General features: G+C 48.8%; 2 protein-coding genes and 1 non-coding gene across 34 annotated transcripts; 1 reads left to right on the top strand and 2 right to left on the bottom strand.

The window, feature by feature from the left end:
• Positions 1-1512: 1512 nt before the first annotated feature.
• Ptk6 (protein tyrosine kinase 6) lies at positions 1513-11155 on the top strand. 29 transcript variants are annotated; one of them, XR_015738993.1, is made up of 11 exons: positions 1513-1816; positions 4016-4137; positions 4574-4737; positions 5128-5281; positions 5740-5901; positions 7028-7209; positions 7825-7978; positions 8350-10389; positions 10421-10466; positions 10498-10543; positions 10575-11155. XR_015738993.1 is itself a non-coding variant. In XM_048441361.3 (8 exons), exons 1-8 carry the CDS (start codon positions 1587-1589, stop codon positions 8535-8537), a joined length of 1356 nt encoding a protein of 451 aa, XP_048297318.1. In that variant the 5' UTR covers positions 1513-1586; the 3' UTR covers positions 8538-11155. The 29 variants fall into 29 exon arrangements, 1 of the variants encoding a protein (XP_048297318.1); XR_015738980.1 differs by having other exon boundaries at positions 8350-10543; positions 10575-10620; positions 10652-11155; XR_015738989.1 differs by having other exon boundaries at positions 8350-10466.
• Positions 11156-15032: 3877 nt separating this feature from the next.
• Positions 15033-16257, bottom strand: Ppdpf (pancreatic progenitor cell differentiation and proliferation factor). Of its 4 annotated transcripts, none has more exons than XM_087910897.1 (5): positions 16116-16257; positions 15820-15901; positions 15670-15747; positions 15451-15547; positions 15033-15369 (listed from the first exon to the last, which is right to left on the bottom strand). In XM_087910897.1, exons 2-5 carry the CDS (start codon positions 15872-15874, stop codon positions 15252-15254), a joined length of 348 nt encoding a protein of 115 aa, XP_087767023.1. In that variant the 5' UTR covers positions 15875-15901; positions 16116-16257; the 3' UTR covers positions 15033-15251. The 4 variants fall into 4 exon arrangements, with proteins under 4 accessions (XP_087767023.1, XP_087767020.1, XP_087767021.1 ...); XM_087910894.1 differs by having other exon boundaries at positions 16090-16254; XM_087910895.1 differs by having other exon boundaries at positions 15820-16005; positions 16090-16254.
• Positions 16258-18265: 2008 nt separating this feature from the next.
• Positions 18266-18369, bottom strand: LOC125405123 (U6 spliceosomal RNA). The gene has a single exon (XR_007233476.1). It is a non-coding gene; the product is annotated as a U6 spliceosomal RNA (small nuclear RNA).
• Positions 18370-21539: the final 3170 nt, after the last annotated feature.

The raw sequence follows: 21539 nt of genomic DNA on the forward strand, positions 1-21539 counted from the left end.
TTAGGAAGCGGGGGGGGGGGGGTTGTACTATATCTCCTCGAAGAAAGAAAATTCAAGGCCTGGCACAGTTCTCACCGATAGATCGTTAGCCTGCATGTGGACCAGGGTTTGATCCTTGGCATGAATCAGCAGCATCCCCATCCTTCCCTGCCTAAAAAAAAAAAAAAAAAAAAAAGGAAAGAAAAAGACTCAAATAGGTAGTCTCAAGAAGTGTCATTTCCCAGGCTACTCATTCTTATGGACTTGTTAATTTCCCTTCCCATCCTTCTTTGTGGCTGTCCTCCTGGGTAGGATCACCCCATAGTGGACACAACTGACCAGCCGCAGTGAGAAAGGCGGTTAGAGTCACTCTGGAGATAGGGAATCTTTGGAGTTTTAAAGGTTTAATGGGAGGAGAAGGGACAGTTAGGAAGACTGGAACAATCACAAGCAGGGCTGCCAGAAATTGGGGAAGCATGGGAGGTGAGTTGAAAGGGGCCTGGGAGGGGTCTGGGGGGGTAGGTGGAGTCAAAGAGCAGGAGGGAAGGTTGGGAAAGAGGGAGGAGGAGTTGCAGAGGCCCTGGTGGTGTGGGCACTTCTTAGTCGTTCCTCACCTTCTATGGCTGCCCTCTTGTGTACTTATCTGGGAAGACAGGACCGTGCCTGCTTTTTGAGCTGATGTCGATGATCTACAGACAAGTCAGAAGATACCAGGAAGCCCTCTAGACCATCCCATAACCCACACGGATGTTTATGCCTTCATATCCCTTGGCTCTTGTCGTCTTTACAGCTGTCAGTATGTGGTCTAGCGTGCTGTCCTGGGGGCTTCTTCAGTATAGATGCGCACCTGAGCGTTCTCACTTAAAGGGGCCAGAATTGAGTAGCAGCTCAGGCTGGGGTATGTCCTCTCTTGGTCCACAAGTCTCACCCAGACCCCTCCCACCCTTGTCTCCAATGCAGGTCCTACCTGATTCTCTTGATGCCATCCCTAGATCTAGTCCTGCCAGTGTCTGGTGGGTGGACACCTATCCAGGGAGGTGGCTGTCAGGACTGTCAAGTCCTTCACAACTCTCAGTATCTGTTAGTGTGTGCACAGGAGGGAAACTTTCTCCATTGGCAGGAGGCACCAGTCAGTGTAGGAGGGTTTCTCTGTAGAAAAGGCTCTCAACTCTGTTCCTTGTGTGTTCTAGCAACCTGCCCACTGTCCTTGAGATTTCCCTCCACTGTTCCTCTCCCCATTCTTTGGCTCTAAGACTCACACCAGGGGTTGAGGGCTCAGCTGATAGCTGCATGCTCACCGCCTAGTAGGCTACTCCTTATAACCACGACTGGACCTTGTCAGGGGTGGTTTAGATGGCAGACTTCCACTGGAGACAAGTGTAAACACTCAACATGGCTTGATCCTGAGGACAAAAGAACATACAGGGGCCAGAAGGTTCTTTGGGGTGGAGACATAAGAGTCCATCTCCAATGGGTACTAGGAGAGGCTGCTCTCCTGACCGTCATAAGGAAGTAGGTGTGACTAGCTTGCTGGAAAACCCTGCCTGTCCCTCCCAGCAGCGAGTATCTATAAGCAGCTCACAGCTGGCTCTGCCATCGAGCCTGTCATGATGTCTCGGGACAAGGACCACCCGGGCCCTAAGTATGTAGGCCTTTGGGACTTCAAGGCTCGAACAGGTGATGAACTGAGCTTTCAGGCAGGAGACCTCCTGCATGTCACCAGGAAGGAGGAAAAGTGGTGGTGGGCCACCCTGCTGGATGCGGCAGGCAAAGCCTTGGCTGAGGGCTATGTGCCCCACGATTACCTGGCTGAGAAGGAAACTGTGGAGTCTGAGCCGTGAGTTACCCTGGAGAGCTGGTACAAGGGGAGGGGTGGGAATTGGGATGGATTGGGGAAGTCAGAGGGTGTAAGATCCTAGCTAGACATTCAGTTGGTCATACTCTGATCCTTAACATCCTGGTAAAAGGGTTACCAAATGGGGCTGTGCCTCTCTGTGGCACTGAGGAATGGGGTCTCTCCTTTGGACCCACCCATGACTACTTTACAGTCATAAGTACTGTTCTGTTAGGATTCAGATAGTTCAGAAGGACGCAGAGTGGATTTTTAGGATGCTGGTTATAAGAGACAAGATCTGTGTGGGAATTCAAGAGCTGTTGGAGGTGTGAAGTGCTCACTTTCCAAGAAGTCAGAACCAGATATGCGACCTAGTTACGGGAAACCGAAGGCTGCTGGGGCACGCCTATCTATCACCTATTGGGGGTACATGCAAACATGGTGGTATGTATTTTCATGTTCCCTTAAGCATCCTAGTCCACTGTTGCTGGCCACATACCCGATCCCCTAGAGGCTTTGAGGAACTACAGTAGTGCCCAGTGTGGGCATGCCCACAGCCACGCAAGGACCCAAGCTATATAGGTTGCTCTGGGCTAAGGCTGGGAAGGGTCCAGCAGAAGGGGTTTCTTGTTTTGCTCCTCAGGCCCCCCTCCCCAACTCCTCATCTCACAGTGAGCACCTATTGTGGAAGACTGTGAGCACCTAAGGAGACAAAAAACAGTGATAAATGGTACCTATGACAGTTTCAGAGAGGAGTCAGGTGGTGACACATATCTTTAGCACTCAGGGGGTAAAGGCAGATGGATCTGTAAATTCAAGGGCAGTTTGGTCTATGTAGTGAGGTCCTGTGGTGAGGGAAGGGGAGGAGAAAGAAGGGATCCTATATAGAGAAGTGGCCAAAATTGCAGGAGCAAAGGCCCTGAGGTCCTGAGACTCTAACACAAGTGAAGAAGTCAGAAGAGCAAAGCAGAGGAGGCCAAGTGGTCAGAGGGGTTAGTAGGAAAGATTCTTTAGCTTTGCAGGACCTGGGGAGAAGAACTTCAAGAATTTGAGCTGAATGTTGGGCTCCCTGTGTAGTCCATGTTCTAGTCACTCTTGAGGGAGTAGGAGACTCCATGGGCAGAGATGACCTATGGAATTCCAATGACCTATGGACTTGCACCTGTAGTTCAGGCATGTCCAGCCCTTGTGTTGGGAGCTAGCATGTAGAGACACTTTTGAATGGGAGAGTATGTGCTACTGTGTCTATGCAAGTTCATAAGGGTGTGCTTAACATTGTATGTGCATACTTGTGCAAGCATGCAAATGTGAGTGCATGGATGGGTATGTGTGTCTGTGCATATAAGTGCACGTGTGCAAATGGCTACGTGATTATATGAGTGTGTGTATGAAAGTATAAGCCAGGAAGTAGCACTGGGGAGCTGTTGATATCCCTCTCCCACCTACTTCTGGGCCAAGGCTGGAATCTGTAGGTCTGTGTTGTGGGATTCCCCTCTGTATGCTGTGAATATGTTTTATTGTCATTGGTTAATAAGGAAGTTGCTTGCAGCCAATGGCTTAACAGAATATAGCCAGGCTGGAATATATATGGAGAGAGAATGTCGGTGGAGTCAGAGAGATGCTATGTAGCTGCAGAAGGAGACAGACATCCTGGAACCTTGCTGGTAAATCACGAGCCTTGTGGTAATACACAGAATAATAGAAATGGGTTAATTTAAGATACAGGAGCTAGCTGGCAATACTCCTAAGTGATTGGTCAAGTAGTGTTTTAATTAATATAGTTTCTATGTGATTATTTTGAGTCTGGACGGCTAGGAGATGAATGAGCAGCTTCCGTCAACAGGTCTGGTCCCATGACCTGTTAAGAGACATCCACATGATGGAACTGTAAGCCTTTGGGGATGGGGTGGACTGATACATAAGTGATCATCGTCCAGAGCAGGGTAATAGGCAGTGCTTTCCCATCCCACTTCCGGGCCACAAGAAACTGGTGTCCAGAACCAGCCATTTAGGATTTTTGGGGTCCACAATGGGCCCAAAGGCCTCTGCAGGGTTGGGGGCAGCATGAGAGGCAGCTTAGTTGGGAGCCAGGGGTAGCTAGGACTCCAGATAGACATGGCAAGGGTTAGAGAGTTGAGAGACCGGGTGGATGTGGGGCTGGGGTGAGGATCAAGAGGCTGAGGTTGACTTTCTCCCCTGCAGGTGGTTCTTTGGTTGCATCTCCCGCTTAGAGGCCATGGACAGGCTGCAGGCTGAGGACAACTCAAAGGGAGCCTTCCTGGTCAGAGTCAGCAAGAAGCCAGGAGCAGACTATGTCCTTTCTGGTACTGCTTCTCAGACCTCCCCTCACCTATGCTAGCTCTGAGGCTCTCCTGACCACATGGTCATCTGCCTTTCTTCTGATTGTGAAGTCAGGGACATCTTTCTCTTCCATTGGAAGTCCCGACTTCTCCTTGTGGTTCAGCTACTCATTTTCAGTCTTTGGGACAGAAAGCCAGGGACTCTTAACTTGGGTTGTTTCCCTGAGCTTTCTGGCATGTCCTGTGTGTGTCATGGAAGCCAAGGCTCCACAGGTGTTCCACTATACACACGGTCCAATAACCTAGGTGTGCAGAAAACAGAACAGACATGGCTTATGACAGGAGTTGCCAGGTAGCCATGGGCAAGCAGTGTCCAGGGTAAGAGCAGGGACAGGAAAAGTGGGGGACATACAAGGTAGGATGCCTGCTTATGCCTCTTTCTGCTGGCCACCCACCCCAGTGCTGGACGCTCAGGCCGTGCGACATTACAGGATCTGGAAGGATGACGTGGGCTGGCTGCACCTGAATGAGACGGTGTCCTTTCCCGGCCTGTCTGAGCTTGTGGACTACCACAAGACCCAGAGCCTGTCCCATGGCCTGAAACTGACCATGCCCTGCTGTAAGGTAGGCCATTGGTTCCTCTGTGACATAGTTGCTGAGTACAGTATGGGGGCAGGAGGGGCTCCGAAGATGGTATTCCTCTTGGCTGTCCCTCTTACTACACTGACTCACCAGAGTTCACTTGTGCCCCTGCTAAGTCCTGATACCCGGTAAGCCTGAAGACAAGGGTCGCTGACCAATTGCCTGAGGGAGCTTATTGACCTTGGTGGATGATGACAGCTGCATTTTTACGCAAGACACTCAGATATTACTATGCTAGATGTATCTCTAAATTTAAAGATAAACAGGGCTCCTATTGTGGGGTTCAGAGCAAACCCTCCCTGAAGACAGAAGACAAGTGGAGTGACCCAGGTATCCCTCCTACCATCACCATCACCCTTTCTGTTTCCCCAGCAAAAGACTGAGTCCTCACCCCACTGGGATGACTGGGAGAGGCCAAGAGAGGAGTTCACGCTCTGTAAGAAGATGGGGGCCGGATACTTTGGGGAGGTCTTCGAAGGGCTCTGGAAAGGCCAGATCCGAGTGGCTGTGAAGGTGATCTCTAGAGGTGAGCGGGTCACATGCTATTTCCCTCTTAGCCCTGCCAGTGGCATGTCTAGTCTCACCACACTGAGGGCATCCCAACATACTGACTGGGCACCTGCATCATGGTGGGAGTCATTTCTTTCACTTGTACCCATTTTTGTTGAAACTAGAAGTTTGAGTTTCACCCAGAATCCCAGCCTCACTCTCAGGTTTATACCCAATACCTCAAACATCAGGTCAGCCAAGACCTTGAGAACATCCACCCAGGAAATGTTGACGTTGGCAGTAGTGAGCAGGCGGGGCATTGGAGGGCAGAAGGTTGCATCAGGCTTGGGGCACTGAGGCCTTGGTAGTGGGGGCTTGGAGTGAGCCTTTGTCTTCCTAGGCTGCCTGTATTTCCCCGAGCTGCTTCAGGAGGCCCTAGCCTCCTCCTCGGGGCACAGGTCAAGGGCTGTATTCACTGAGACTGGTGTCTCTCAGCCAACCTTCTACACCAGCACACCTTCCAGTCTGAGATCCAGGCCATGAAGAAGCTGCGGCACAAGCACATCCTGGCTCTGTACGCTGTGGCATCTGCAGGGGATCCTGTCTACATCATCACGGAGCTCATGCCCAAGGGGAATCTGCTGCAGTTATTGCGGGGTAAGTGGCAAGCTCCACCCTCCTTTCCCTGAGGCGAAAGTGCTGGAGGCAGCAGGACACACACACAGAAACAAGTGGAAGCAGCCTGTTATCCCAAGGCTCCTACAGTGAGATGGGAGGAAGTGGGCGAATCCTTGTTTTCTCTGGCTCTGCAGCAAACAACAAAAACTCTCCTCGTAAATTCGTAAATGTAAGTTGTGAAGACTAACATCCAAGATTGTCCTCTGACCTCCACACACATGTCCACATACACATTATACATCCATGATAAAGAAGGAAAGCAAATGACTTAAACTATGACGACTCTACCAATGGCTGATCATAAAGTTTGAAAAGGTATCGATAAGTACAAAAAAGAACACCCGTCCACAATTTCTATACCCAGAGTTAACTGAGGTCACTGCTATAGGCTCTGTGTAACCTGCTGGTGACCTGCTTCTGCCCACCAGCCCCTCTCTCTTCCTGAGACCTACTGTCCTGTCACACCTATACATACTGATACACGAACACCTGTAAAACACCGACACACACACAAATATAGACGTTCACACACGGCACAGACACACCCTAACACAACTTCTCTCATCCACAAGAGGACACCCTGTCTGTTTTCTTCATCACAAAACCAGACCATCTCCATCAGCTGAGACGCGGTGCAATGATGTCACCGAGCTTCACACAACAGTGAAAGGGAATGGGGCAGCGTAGGGCAATCGTGTCTGGGCATATGTATTAACATATCACTAGCATCTGGAAGAGTAAAGTGTAGTCTACGTGTTTCATCAGCGGTTTCTGCAGGAAGTAGTCTTTCAGAGACAGAATGCATGCCCCTTGTAGGCATAACACTTTTTGAATGTGCACCATCTAGAAAGTCCAGTGGCTACCATATACCAAGACTATCTTGCAGCCATATCTTTGCCCTTAGATTGCCTTATAATTCCCAGAAAGGACGTGGGACAAAGAGTATGTGTGTGCTCTTTGTCTCTAGGTACATAACTGCAGAAGGTCTAGGGCTGTCTATGTTCCAATTAAGCCAGCCCAGTTGCCCTCTGCTGGAGCCCTCACAGCCCCAACAAATGAGAATTGAGCTCTGGCCAACTGACTTTGGCCTCTTATCACCCTGCAGACTCCGGTGAGAAAGCCCTGCCTATTTCGGAACTACTGGACTTTGCATCACAGGTTGCTGAGGGAATGTGCTACCTGGAATCTCAGAATTACATCCACCGTGACCTGGCTGCTAGGAATGTTCTTGTTACAGAGAACAATCTCTGCAAAGTGGGGGACTTTGGGCTGGCCAGGCTTGTCAAGGTAGGACCCTCGGAGGTAGAAACCAGAAGCAGTAATGGGGATTTATTTTCCAAGCCTTGAGCTGAACCCAGCCACAGGAAAGATGAGGGTTTTTGTTTGTTTGTTTGTTGTTCGAGACAGGGTTTCTCTGTGGCTTTGGAGCCAGTCCTGTAACTAGCTCTTGGTGACCAGGCTGGCCTCGAACTCACAGAGTTCCGTCTGCCTCTGAAAGATGAGTTCTTGATAGGTGGTGTTAACAGGCAAGGGAATGGCTTCATTCATACAGCCACAGCCTTGTTTATGCCAAACTGGCCCAACTCTGGGTACCTTGGACACAGCCATGTGCACTGGGCTTTTCCTGTTCCCACACTGCAGCTCTTCCCTTGTGCCCTACCCTGCCAGAAGCCCAGTGAACTGGCACTTTTGATACAAAGGGCCTAGCCATGATTCTAGCAGCATCGGTGGCAGTTACCTCTGGTAGCTGTTGGGTGGTGTCAGTGGGTCAGATGATAAGGCAGTGTGTTTACATCTGCCCACTAGGACCTTGGCATCCATGCCTGTCCATGCTACACAGGAAGGGTAAAAGCAGTAGCTCCCTCCAGGGTCAGGGCCCCACGATAAGCCATCTTATCACAGGAGGACATCTACCTTTCCCACAACCACAATGTCCCCTACAAGTGGACGGCACCTGAGGCACTCTCCCGAGGGCGTTACTCCATCAAATCTGACGTCTGGTCTTTTGGGATTCTCCTCTATGAAATTTTCAGCAAGGGGCTGGTGCCCTATCCAGGTATTATACCCAAAATGCACTCAAATGTGGACAGGCAGTGAGGTGGAGTGGGGGGCAGGTCTTGAATGGCTCACAGATTTGACAGGAGGTACTTTCCAGAGCCTCAAGCAGAGCCCCAAACAGAGCCCCACCCATGTTCTATTCTTTGAGCACACAGGAGCTGCTGCTGAGATCACTTCCTTGAGACATTGTCCTCAGGGAAGGCAATAGCCACAGACAGTGTGCTAGAAAATGTCCAGAGCATGGTGGTGGTCATTCTTGTTGGAGACAGCATTTAGGGAGGGGCCAAAGGCAGCTGGGTGTAGCTTTCAGGGATTGGAGGGTGAACACCAGCTTCTTAGATCTCATTTCTCTTCTCCCATGGGCCACAGGCATGTCCAATCATGAGACCTTCCTGAGGGTGAATGCTGGCTACCGCATGCCATGCCCCCAGGATTGCCCACCCAGCATACACAAGCTGATGCTCGGCTGCTGGAGCTCAGACCCCAAACAGAGACCTTGCTTCAAGGCCCTGTGTGAGAAGCTCTCCGACACCAGCTGGTATGAGAACGTGGTCTGAGCTCCTTGGATATGGCCAGGACCCATGGAAGAGGGGCTTCATGATTATCCTGGACCTCCACCGAAGCTGTGCACCATCCTTCAGCTTGCCGAGATGAAGGAATAGCAAACATACCAGAGATACCTCAGGTACTCCTTGCTGTAAAGGAAAGAGTGAAGAGGGAGCCATACTCTTTTCCCATCTATCCTCGTCCAGGAGGCAGTCCACAAAATCCAAGAGGCCATCCTGGTTTCTCCCTTCCTTCTCCTGTGAAGACTTCATGTGACAGAGAAGCCAAGAAGGGTCTAAGCAACAGGCCTGTGGAGTTCTTGGCAGCATATCCCTTCCAGAGCATACCTGTCCTTGGCCACTCCTCTGCTCAGTTATCCACACACTCCCCACCCCTTGGCACCTTAATTTACAGGCTCTTGTGCCACAGAACAAGCTTTGGAGCTTCAGGTCCTTTCCCTTCAGAGACAGCTGCTTCTGTCCTGAGCTCATGGGACAGAACACCCTTTGTAGAAAACCACTGACCTCATGCTCTGCTCCGTCCTCCGTTCGCTTCTTTCTGTTTGGACCTGAGTCTTCCCAGATGGCTCTGGCCCAAGGCTGCTTTCCCGTCTCCAGTTTCTGGAGCCCAGCCGGACTATCTGCTCTCTGTCAGCTCCTTATACGCTTGGACACTAGGGCCCCAGTTCTCAGGGGGTGAGAGTACCCCAAAAGCATCTACCGGAGGATGCTTTACTGCAAGTGGGTATAACCCTCTCAGCAAAAACCTACCAGCTGTTTCCAGACTGACCTCTCAAGATGAGTGAATGTGCCCCAGCCTCCCTTGAGGAAATGGCCTCTCTGTATCCAAGAGCACAATGTGTGTGCTACTTCCTGTAAAGTCAAGCTGTCTTTTAAAAATACAGTCCTCAGCTGGATGGTGGTAGCGCACACCTTTAATTCCAGCACTTGGGAGGCAGAGGCAGGCAGATCTCTCTGAGTTAGAGGCCAACCTGGTTTACATAATGAGTTCCAAGACAGCCAGAGCTACATAGAGAGACCCTGTCTCAAAACAAAACAAAACCCCATAAAAACAACAAAAACATCAAAATAAAAAACAAAACAAAACTTTGTTTAGACTGGTCTAGAGATGGATGCTCATTAAATATTCCTAAATCCTCTCAGAAGTATAGAAACAAGATCAGATATTCTAAACATCGTGATTTAGAATAATCTTTAAGAGTGTTGGTAAAGGCCAGGCGGCAGTATCACACGCCTTTAATCCCAGCATTTGGGAGGCAGAGGCAGGCGGATCTCTGTGAGTTTGAGGACAGCATGGCCTACAAATCGAGTTCCAGAAGCTCCAAAGCTACACAGAGAAACCCTGTCTCGGAAAAAAAAAAAGTGTTGGTAAAATAAAAAGAGGTGTGTTCTCAGGTGTGTCAGTACTGAGTATGTATGTTCTCAGGTGTGTCAGCACTGATATGATATAGTTAGACCAGGTATGTTCTCAGGTGTGTCAGCACTGATATGATATAGTTAGACCAGGTGTGTTCTCAGGTGTGTCAGCACTGAGTATGTATGTTCTCAGGTGTGTCAGCACTGAGTAAGTACGTTCTCAGGTGTGTCAGCACTGATATGATATAGTTAGACCAGGTATGTTCTCAGGTGTGTCAGCACTGATATGATATAGTTAGACCAGGTGTATGTTCTCAGGTGTGTCAGCACTGATATGATATAGTTAGACCAGGTATGTTCTCAGGTGTGTCAGCACTGATATGATATAGTTAGACCAGGTGTGTTCTCAGGTGTGTCAGCACTGAGTAAGTACGTTCTCAGGTGTGTCAGCACTGATATGATATAGTTAGACCAGGTATGTTCTCAGGTGTGTCAGCACTGAGTATGTATGTTCTCAGGTGTGTCAGCACTGATATGATATAGTTAGACCAGGTGTGTTCTCAGGTGTGTCAGCACTGAGTAAGTATGTTCTCAGGTGTGTCAGCACTGATATGATATAGTTAGACCAGGTGTGTTCTCAGGTGTGTCAGCACTGAGTAAGTATGTTCTCAGGTGTGTCAGCACTGATATGATATAGTTAGACCAGGTGTGTTCTCAGGTGTGTCAGCACTGAGTAAGTATGTTCTCAGGTGTGTCAGCACTGACTATGATATAGACCAGTTAGTGGCTCTCAACCTTCCTAATGCTGTGATCCTTTAATACAGTTACTCATGTCATGGTGACCCCCAACCATAAAATTATTTTTGTTGCTATTTCATAACTGCAATCTTGCTTCTGTTATGAGTCATAATGGAAATATTTTTGGAGGCAGAGGTTTGATAAGGGGGTCATGACCCCCAGGTTAAAAATCATTGAACTAGGATAGGCTGCCCCCCCCAGGGTTTAAACAAGTTTGTTATTTAAAATGCTGAAGCCAGAAATGGAAGCCAAGAGCGCCCTACAGAGGAAGGCCATGACAGGGTGGTCTTTGCTTCTGTGGTGTCGGTGGCATTTGCTTGATTAGTCAACAAGAGCAGCTTTGTGCAGATAGCTTGTGAAACCTTCATGACCATAACTGTGGAGCGGATAGGAATGTAAGCTGGGTAAAAGTTTAAATAAACTTTCAACAATAAAAGTCATTTTTACAACCTTAAGTTTGTTCAGGCTTGAGAGATTTTAGTTATTCAACTTTGGGCTAATTCCTAAGGAAACATAAACTTAAGCTGATCTGCTTGTGGCCTCCTGGTTTTACACAGGACAGGATCTAGGTGTGTTTGGATCTGTGGTAAATCTGAGACACTGTGCAGTCTGAAGGACACGCTGCCGTGGTGTCTGCAAAGGTTTCCTTCAGTAGCAATGCTGGCAGCCATAGTTCATGGGGGCCTACATCCGAGTTTGCACTAGAACTGGGGGACCTAAGCGTTAGGAATGACAATAATGTAATTGGAACCACTAGAAATAACAAGGAAAACCTCATATGTGCAAAACAGATGAAGAAAACTCCATTTGTGGTAAGGTTGTCACTTAGAGAGGAAGAGAATCATTCAGTGTTCCAGATTATGAAACAGAAAAACAGCGAGAAAAAGATGATGGATTGCCCCCACCCTCCAACCCATTTTTTGAAACAAGATTTCTCAGTGTCCTGGAACTTTTTTTTTGTTTGTTTGTTCTTTGAGACAGGGTTTCTCTGTAGCTTTGGAGCCCCTCCTGGAACTAACTCTTGTAGACCAGGCTGGTCTCAAACTCACAGAGATCCACCTGCCTCTGCCTCCCGAGTGCTGGGATTAAAGGCGTGCACCACCAAATCCAGCTTGTTGATACTTTTCAGATAGTCAAAGGCCTAGTGGAATTATCTATCTCATGTAGTCAAAGCTAAGGACTGAAAAGATCTATTTAGAGTTCTTTTAAATTAGCTTAGGGGCTGGGGCTGTAGTTCAGCTGGTTGAGCACTTGCCTAAAAAGCATAAAGTCTTGGGTTCCACCCACAGCATTGGATAACTGAGCATGATGGTGTGCACCTGAAATCACAGGCTCTTCGAGAGGAAGCAGGAGGGTCAGAAGTTCAAGGGCATCCTCAACATAGCAAGCTTAATACCAACTGGAGCTACATGTGACCTTGTCTTAAACACCCCTCTTAAAAAAGGGACTAATCTTAGTAATAGCATAGATAAAAAACTAGTATCTCAAATTAGTTTAACTCAGGTAACCAGTTTAGGGTTTGTGTTCAATCTCATGTCTTCTTCGTGTTGTGTGTGACTCAGTCTTTTATTAGTAAGGACAAGTTTTGCTCACAACCGTGTAACTTAGATTTCCTTTAAATATCTTATTACTTTGCTTAAATATATAACTAAGGTCATACCTAATCAAGTGTTTGACAATTCCAAAGCCAAATTCTAGATTCGATTCTTCTAACTTGGATTAATTTAAAAGTTGGTTGAAAAGTCGGGCAGTGGTGGCTCACGTCTTTAATCCCAACACTCAGGAGGCAGAGGCAGGCAGATCTCTGTGAGTTTGAGGCCAGCCTGGTCTACAGAATGAGTTCCAGGACAAGCTCCAAAGTTACAGAGAAATCTTGTCTCAAAAACCAAACCAAACCAAACCAAACAAAAAAACAAAGTGGCTTTAAACTTTTAAGTTTCCAGAAGGGGTTTTGTAGCCTCAGGATTTCTTTTTTCATAAAAGACAGCAATTAAATGAGGCTTATTTGATGTTATGAGAAGCCTTGTCAAATACTAAGACACGAAACCTTCTTTAGGTTGTATTTGTTACAGGTGTTATTCATATGAGCTGTAGAAAATTCCCGAAAATCTGGTATATCCAGGTGTGTCATCAGTCATAATTCTATTATACTCAAACACGTGTTACAGCTCCTTAGCCTTGGCTTGATTTTCTTTCACAAATGTTTACTTTGATTCTTGGAGATAAAAAGTATCAGGAGATAAAAAGTATCAACTCAGTCTCCAACGACTTCTTCCAGGATGTTTACATTGCACAGGTGTCCATATCCTCTCAGAATCACTGCCTTAATGCGCCTGGCTTATCATGAATCTGCTGGGCTCACTGCCATTCCCAGGAAAGTCTGACCGAGTGAACTGGTATTTTAAAGACAACTTTAAACTTTGCAGGTTTTTTTTTTTTTTTTTTTTTTTTTTGGAAATCTTTTCCCTTTCCTTGTGAAAGGTGAGGTATGTATCTTTCTCCTTCCTATGTTTCAAGAGTCTGTGTGTCACCAGGTACTCTGCATTTGCATGTGAAGGTTGGAGGACAATTTTAGATGTTGTTGCTCAGGCAGGTGTCACTTTAAAAGAAAGGATCTCTCACCAATTAGACTAGGGTAGATGGCTCGCCCACCTCAAGAATCTGAGTCCCCAGCACTGAGACTAACAAGCATTACCACATCTGGTTTTCATGGGGATTCCAAAGGTCAGGTTAAGTTTTCAGGTCTTCGCACATCTGCAGGGTAAGCCTTTCTCAACTGAGTTATTTCCTCAGCTCCAGGTAGACTGAATACCTTTAGTAACAAAGGGTGACTCTATGGTAGCAAGGTCTGTGGGAAAAACGGGCCTGGCTCCTTGAATATATGGTTGCCTCACTGTGAGAAAAGTATGACTTTTAGAAGCCACGGGGACTTTTTGAAGAGGGAGTGACCCAAACCCACAGGTGCTGCTGGCAAAGACCATGGATATGGCTGCCTGGCCTGAACACACTTTCAAAGTCTGACCTGAGATTCTGAGAACAAAGTCCTGATATCACACACAGGTGCCTGCCAGCACTGTTTTTGTTGCACAGTGTAAACAAATAGAATGTGCAAACAGACCTGCCCTACTTTGTCTGAAATCATAGGAGGTGATTCCAGAAGCTGCAGGGCACCCAGCACCAGGCACATCTGTTCTGAGGTTTTATCATCCAAGAACCAGAGTGGATCCCAACTTCTTTCCTTTATTCTCTTAGAATCACTCTTTTTTTTTTTTTTAACTGAGTTTAATATTTTTCTTTCCCGAGACAGGGTTTCTCTGTAGCTTTGGAGCCTGTCCTGGAACTAGCTCTTGTAGACCAGGCTGGTCTCGAACTCACAGAGATCTGCCTGACTCTGCCTCCCAAGTGCTGGGATTAAAGGTGTGCGCCACCACCGCCTGGCAGGATCACTCTTTATATGGCTATTCCCAACTGTTTTCTAACCGTTCTGCAGTCACTAAAACATCCACATCCCAGTTCTGCTGGCTGCAGCTGTATAACCTGGCCCGACTTCAGAGAAGCCACAACTCTCCAACGGGAAACCCTTGGGACTTCAGTCTGAAGACCAGAAGCCTATGGGGGGGGAACTATGGGAAGATGGAACAATGCTGCACACGGCCTGGAGCTGTTGGCTGTGTTCCAGCTCTGACAATGAGCAGCTGCAATCAGCATTGTCTGCACAGTTCAGCCTGAGTGGGCCACATTTCTGGTTCTGAGTCCATCAAAGGTGGGAAGCGCCTCCTCCTCCTTCAGCTTGCTCAGGAGTAAGGGCAGCACCCCACAAGCCACCTGGACACCCCGAGGGCAGGCAGGAGGGAGGCTCAGCTGTCAGAGGCACAGGTCTCAGTTCCCTAGGCAGAGCGGTGAAGCAGTAGGAAGGCCTGTTGTGCCCACCTAAGACTCCTTACTCTGCTGGCTTAAGCCACCCTCCATGGTTCCTCAGTCCTCTTACCCTGAGGCTAGACTACTAGTTACTAGGGTCCTTTCTCCAGTATCCCCAACCTTGGGGAACCAGTCACGCAGTAAGTCCATCCACCAGGTTCCTTTGTAGGCATAGGGTCCCTCCAGCAGAAAGCCCCCAAACACATTCAGAGGTCCAGCCTCCCCTGGACTGTCTACCTAGTGGCTAATTGCTACCCTAGGTTCCAGATTCTGGGGCCAGACCAACTTACGAGGAAAGCTCACCAGACCCAGGGATATCACTGGGAAAGGTCTCAAAGGAGCTGTCAGGAAGACCTTGGAGCAGTGCAGCAAGAAGAAACACTGGATTCAGAAATGTCTCAAACATACCATGGGGAGGTGGTTACTGGGAGTTTATTTTCTGCTTGGTGCAAGGCACAGTTATGGGATCAGGAAAGCTCAGTACTGTGTACCAACAGAGGTGCTTTTCTCTAGCTTCTGCTGGAGTCTTGGTGCTGGTTGCTTGCGTCAACCTTCCTAGCTCACAGGGTGGGGTGGGTGGGTGGGGCTCTGGCCTAGCGCCACTGAAGCTGGGTTTGCTGTGGTTCTGCTAGGTCAGGACGGGGCCCTCGTGTTGGCCTGGCCAGGATGGACGACTGACGGCTGCTTCATGGTTTCAGGAGCCAGGCCACGGGTGACCGGGCTTCTGGAGGCCTGGGGGGATTCTGTCGGGCTGCAGGGAGAGCATAAGTCAGTGAGTCAGAAGTTAGTTTCACTGGGGCCATCCCTGCAACTTTATGGAAGATGGACTCACTGCTCAGTAGACTCCAACACTGTGGTCATGAATGGGAGGGTGGACTTCCCGAAAAACAAGCTGGCCCACCACTGGCCAGGGTCGGCCTTGGGTAGACCTGAGAGGAGCAAAGGAGGGTCAGGATGTTGTCATCCCAGTGGGGTCCTGTCCCTCTCCACACTCCCCCCCCCCACCTCAGGATGTGAACTTTGCCCTTATGCTGGCCGGTTCTGCACTCACCCGGGGGGTGGGGCACGGTGTCCCCAGGGAACTCTGCACTTCCGCAGGAGCTGCTGCTGGACGAGGAGCCCAGGCGTCCTGGGGAGGGGAGGCGGGTCAGCCACAAGGCTCTAGCCCAGCTCTGGGCGGGGCCGGCGAGGGGCTACTTACGCCGGTAGTAGTCGTGGGTAGCCACGAGCGAGCCGCTAGAAGGGATGGCTGCCATCCTTCAGGACCCGCGCGATGTGGAGACCTGAGCAAAATGTGGGCCTGGTCACCGCACAGCGGTGTGGACTCCGAGTCCCCCGGCCCTGTCAGCCGCCCGGCTTCTGAGTGGTTCTAACCAGCCCGGACCGGCTGCGCGGTGAGACAAAGGCGCTTTGTAAGTGCACGGCCCCTAGAAGGCGCGCGCCTCCCCCCACCTCCGGCCGCCGCCCTCACCTCGGCGGCAACCCTTCCTCGCGGACCTCGGTGCACGATCACGGGTGGTAATGCATGGGGCACTAGGCCACGGAACCCATTTGCAGGAATACCCACGGGAGACCGCGACTCCACGAGCCGCGCGCGACGCGCACGCGCGGACTTACTCGCCTGCCTGCACGGGCAACAGACACGTCACGGGGGGGTGGAGCGAGCGGCAAGGCCCCGCCTCTATCACTGTGGTGGGGGCCATCCCTGAGATCTTTGAGCCCTAGAGACCTCTTTTAGATCCGCCCTAGCACGATGAGGTCCCGCCCTTCCTTATTAGACTACACCGCTAGCCAAGCGAAGATCCGCCCCATCTTCTGCAACGCAGAGTTTCGCAGGCTCCACCTTGGCCCAAACCACTTTGATCAAACATCAGGGGTCCACCTCTTTTCAAAGCCCTGCTCTGCTGCGTTTCACTTCCTTGTTCGGACTGGGAACACCAGGTCCCAGATAGAAGTGGTTAAAGAATCTCCAGCGGTTCCTGTGCCCTCGGTCTGTGCCACCCCTCGTTTGTGGCCTCACGTAGCCCAGTTTGTCTGGTGTTTTCTTCTTTACTTGTAGCTGTCCGCTGCTTACGCTGATCCCCGCAGGCTTTGTTTTCCAAGTGCCTCACTCTGACTCTTGGCTCAGTAAGTCCGTCTAACTCACATAAGTAAGCACAAGGGGCAGTTGCCCCTGCGCACGTGTCTGCATCGCAATCTCAGTTTTCTGGCGCACTGCATAGTGCCTGGAGCCCCCAGGCGGCCCTTCAGGGACTAGCCCGCTCTTGGGAAGCTGAGGAGTCACCTCTGTCACTATTCACTAGTCCCAGACCTGTGTTCTGTTGCTTGGAAAGGAGGGGTGGAAGATAAGGTACAGACGAAGGCGTGGGGGTGGGGAGAGCTGTGAACAGAGGCCGTCTCTAGTAGCTATAGCATCAGGCAGAGACTTGCACTATTGCACTGTTGGTCAGAGTCCTCGTGTTTGTGGGAATCAAGTGCTTGGAGCTCTGAGGTTGACTAGCATGACCTGGCCTCCCTTCCCTCCCCAGGCAGTCAGTTTTCTGCCAGACCCCCATGGGGACTGGGAGGACCATGAGCCAGTTTTGTGCAGCATGCTTCTCTTACAATGAAAGATGCTAGACTTGCCTTCATGCCGGGGTTCAGGGAGAGCCTAGACTTGTAGGACCCAAGGGGTACTCTTGTGTCCCTGAGGTCTCAAGGAGGTTTTGACTGAGACCCCATGCTTGGATTTGTTGAGACCTCATCTGTGCAAACACGGGACACCAGACAAGAAGCGGCCCAGCAAGGGTGCTGGTTTAGAGGCAATAAGGTTTGAGTTTGAAGAACCAAAGTTCCTCTGTTTTGTCCTCTGCTTCCATCTTGTGTCTTGTGTAAGCTATTTCCTGTAAAACTCAGAAATGGCTAGGATGTGTGTGGCTTGTGGTCACTGACAACTTGACAACCTATGTTGTCCTGTCCTGGGGGATGTGCGGTCTCTCTGAATCTGCTCAGTGGGACTAAGGTTGTGTCCCATCTGGGGCCTTTTTGGATGTCTTAGGGCTGGACAGTTTGGAGGTGCAGTTTTCTCCTGGGGTTGGACAGGTTAAGACCATAGAAGTGCTATGCCCGTTTCTCCACTATAGTATCCTCTTGGGAGCAGCGTTTGTAGTCCAAGGTGTAGCATGTGGGTCAACACCTGGGAAAGGAGAGAAAAGGGACTGTGAGAATTTCCCACATTGGGCTAAGCTAGGCACCTCACTTGGATGGATATGGCTGGGGAGGCTTCAGTGGGGAGACTGACAGTGGGGACCATCTGCTGATTATCCCCAGCTTGGCCTGCTGTCTCTCCCAGGCCACCCTGGGCTGTGCTCCGGGCCTGCCTAATCATCTCACCTCATTCTCAGTCTCACCTATCAGCATCTGTAGTAGAGTCTGAAGTGAGTCTCTTTCATCTGTCTGTCTCTAAGTGTGTGTGTCTGTCCCTCTCCTTCCCTTACCCTCTCCCTCCATTTCCCCTTCTTTCCTATCCAAGATGAGGTCTCACTCTGCTATCCAGGCTGGCTTTAGACCTTTGGGCCTAAGTGATCCTCTTGCTTCAGCCACCCAAGTGCAGAAGTCCCAGGCATGCACCACCGTGCCAACTTGGGATATTCTTTATTTTTTCTCTTGTAACTATGGAATGCTTCATGAATTTGCATGGCATCCTTGTTCAGGGACCATGTTAATCTCTGCATTGTTCCAATTTTAATATATGTGTTGTCAAAGGGAGCATGGGATATTCTTTCGTTAAAGTGGAAAAAATACAATCTGGCAAGTAAAGTCACTTCTCTTGCAAACTTAGTAACCTGAGTTAGGTCCTTGGAACCCATATAAGGTGAATGGAGAGAACTGACTACACGAAATTGTCTTTTGATCTCTACACACGCTAGCAGAGATTAGTGTGGGGCAAGGAACTGTAGGGCTTGGTCCTCAGCTACCCAGCCTCTGTGCAGCTTGCTATGACCTCAGAGCAGACACCTAGCCCTTTCTTATCTCTTTGAAGTATCTAGTGAGGCCAGTTACATCACTGTCAAACTCCAGCTGCTGACCATCGGAAATCCAGACTTAGGAGCCCTGAAGTGTGGCCTCTCACTGGCTGCTTGGTCTGGCCAGCAGGAGCCCTGAAGTGTGGCCTCTCACTGGCTGCTTGGTCTGGCCAGCAGCTGACTTATGATTCAGCTTCTACTCTGAATTACTACAGGCAGAGTGGATGCCAGCCAACTAAAAATGATGAGGTCAGAGAAGACCAGCCTTTCTCTGCTTGGTGGATTTTGGAGGCCTCAGCATCTGCAAGGCTTAGGTACTGGGTCAGGATAGAGGAGAATGAAAGGGATATGAATTTTGGTCTCTAGCTATGGGAAACAAAGGGCAGAGAACTATGTGTATGTGAGTTCACTGTTGGCTTGCTGCACAGAGGCTGGTTCGGTCCAGATTGCTGCTTGGATGCTGTCTTGTACAGATGAGGCTGATAAGCCCAAGTGGATGATGACCAAAATTTCACACTTAGTGGGAAGGAAAGGCTGGTGCTCAGAGTCTGTCTTATAACGTCTACCTGCCATCTGCCACTCCTTGCTGTGGGATATTCCTTCTGTACACTGTGAGTAGGTATTACTCTCATTGGTTAATAATAAAACTGATTCTCCTAAAGCAAGGCAGGATAAAGTTAGGCGGAACAATAAAACTGAGGACTCACATGAAGAAGGGGGAGTCAGGAGAGGCGCCAGCGAGCCCCCCAAGAAACAAAATGCTGGAGGGCAGGTAAAGCCACAAGTCACGTGGCAATACATAGATTAATAGAAATGGGTTAATTTAAATGTAAAACCTAGTTAGTAATAAATCTGAGCTATTGACCGAACATTTTATGATTGATATAAGCTTCTGTGTGCTTATTTGGGACCGGGAGGTCAGGACGGAAAAGCTCTGCCAATGTTTACAACTCCCGAGCCTATTCCTCTCTCACAGATGGGTGCACAGGAATGGAAATGGAGCCCGTGTTTGCTACCTGTACTCTACTCCAGCCAAGGCATCTGAGGTTGAGGTGGGAACTCTGCCAAAGACTGAGACAGGACCAGGGTCCTTGGGACTCCTTGGTCTACGCTTGGAGAATGCTGTTTTTACAGTGCCTCAGCCCCAGCGCCTTTGCCAATGGCAGGACCTGGTACCATCTAGATGATGTCACTACTGCAGAAGAAAATACAATGACTAGTGTTTAATAAAGCCTTATAGGTGGTAGTTTATGAGGTCAGCAACTTTTTATTCCTTTAACTTCCTTTTGGTAAAATGCAAAAGTATCTTAGTTATAGGATGGACTATCTTGAGGTTAGGAAGTTTCCTATAAATGCTAAGATCTGTGCCTGGCACATGGTATGTGTTCAATAGAAGCTAGATTATAGATGGGATAATCACACAGAAACTATATTATTTACAGCACTGTTTGGCCAATGGCTCAGACGTATTCCTAGCTAGCTCGTCCATCTTAAATTAACCCACAATTCTTATCTATGTTTAGCCACGTGGCTTGGTAACTTTTCTCAGTGAGGCATTCTCATCTTGATTCCTCTGCATCTGGCTGGTGACTGACTCACTGCCTTTCCTCTTCCCAGAATTCTCTTAGTCTGTTTGCCCCACCTATACTTCCTGCCTGGTTACTGGCCAATCAGTGTTTTATTAAACCAATATGAGTGACAAATCCTTAGAGTGTACAAGAGCATTCTCCCACAGCGCTAGATACTGGGTAGGGGAAGTAGCTCAGTGTAGGAGTGTTTGCCCAAGGCCCTGGGTTCAATCTCTAGAAATACATACAAGCACACATACAGAGAGGTAGCATATACTTGTAAATCATAGCACTCAGGAGGCCGAGGCAGGAGGATTAAAGGGTCCAGAATACATAGTAAGATCCTGTCTTAAAGAACAAAACAAGGCAAATATCATGATATTATCATGGTTCACAATGTTTTGTCTTTGTTTTTCATTTGCTGGCTAAGTGAAGTATACAGGATAGTGCACCTGTCCATCTCTGGGTTCCTAGCAGCTACGTAGAATCTGTCATGTAATAGTTCTTAAGTAGAGTGGAATACAGGCGGCAACCACAGGTGCCACCCCCATTCCTGAACAGTGGCCAGGCCTGGGAAGTCAAATGCCCTTCACAAGTCACCATTATCAACTGATTGTGAGAAAAGGACCAGGCTCATGAGTGGCAGGTGGCAGGCAGGCATTTCAATACAAGGTTAGAGCCTTTCGGTTCTACCCACTCTTCTGAAACCTTAGTCACTGTTCACTTGGACCATGTGGATAACAGCATAAAATAGATCCAGTACTAAAATCTAAAATTTAATGTGAAGCGCTACAACTTCCCTTCTGGATGCATTTTATTTTCTTATTATTTTTTAGTTTTTCTAGACAGGGCCTCACTGGGTAGCCCTGCTGATCCTGGAATTTGCTCTATAGCCGAGGTTGACCTTGAACTTAGAGATCTACCTGCATTTGCCTCCGAGTACTGGGATTAAAGGCATGTGCCACCACTGCCCAGCCACCAAATTCACTTTTTAACTGTATAGAAATTCACTGAATTGTATAGACTTTGAATCTTTATTCAAATAAAGATTAATTTGCTGATTTAAATAAAGGTTGATTTTGATGTGTAATGCTTTAATTTACTTGCAAGGTTTTTCAGCAATAAAGTTTATAAAATAAAAATAAATACTGCAGAGTGATATTAAAGATTTTCAGGGGCTGAGGAGATGGCTCAGTGAATACAGTACTTGCAACATAAGCCTGAGAACCAGGGTTTGGATCTCTAGGACACATAATGCAGGTGAGTGTTGTACCCTGCCTGCAGGATATGGAAACAGCATCCCTAGAGCAAGCTGGCTGGCTACACTATCTTGAATGGGCAAACTCTGG

The sequence above is a fragment of the Myodes glareolus genome, chromosome 10 (assembly GCF_982192425.1).
Source record: "Myodes glareolus chromosome 10, mMyoGla1.1, whole genome shotgun sequence".
NCBI classification, from domain to species: domain Eukaryota; kingdom Metazoa; phylum Chordata; class Mammalia; order Rodentia; family Cricetidae; genus Myodes; species Myodes glareolus.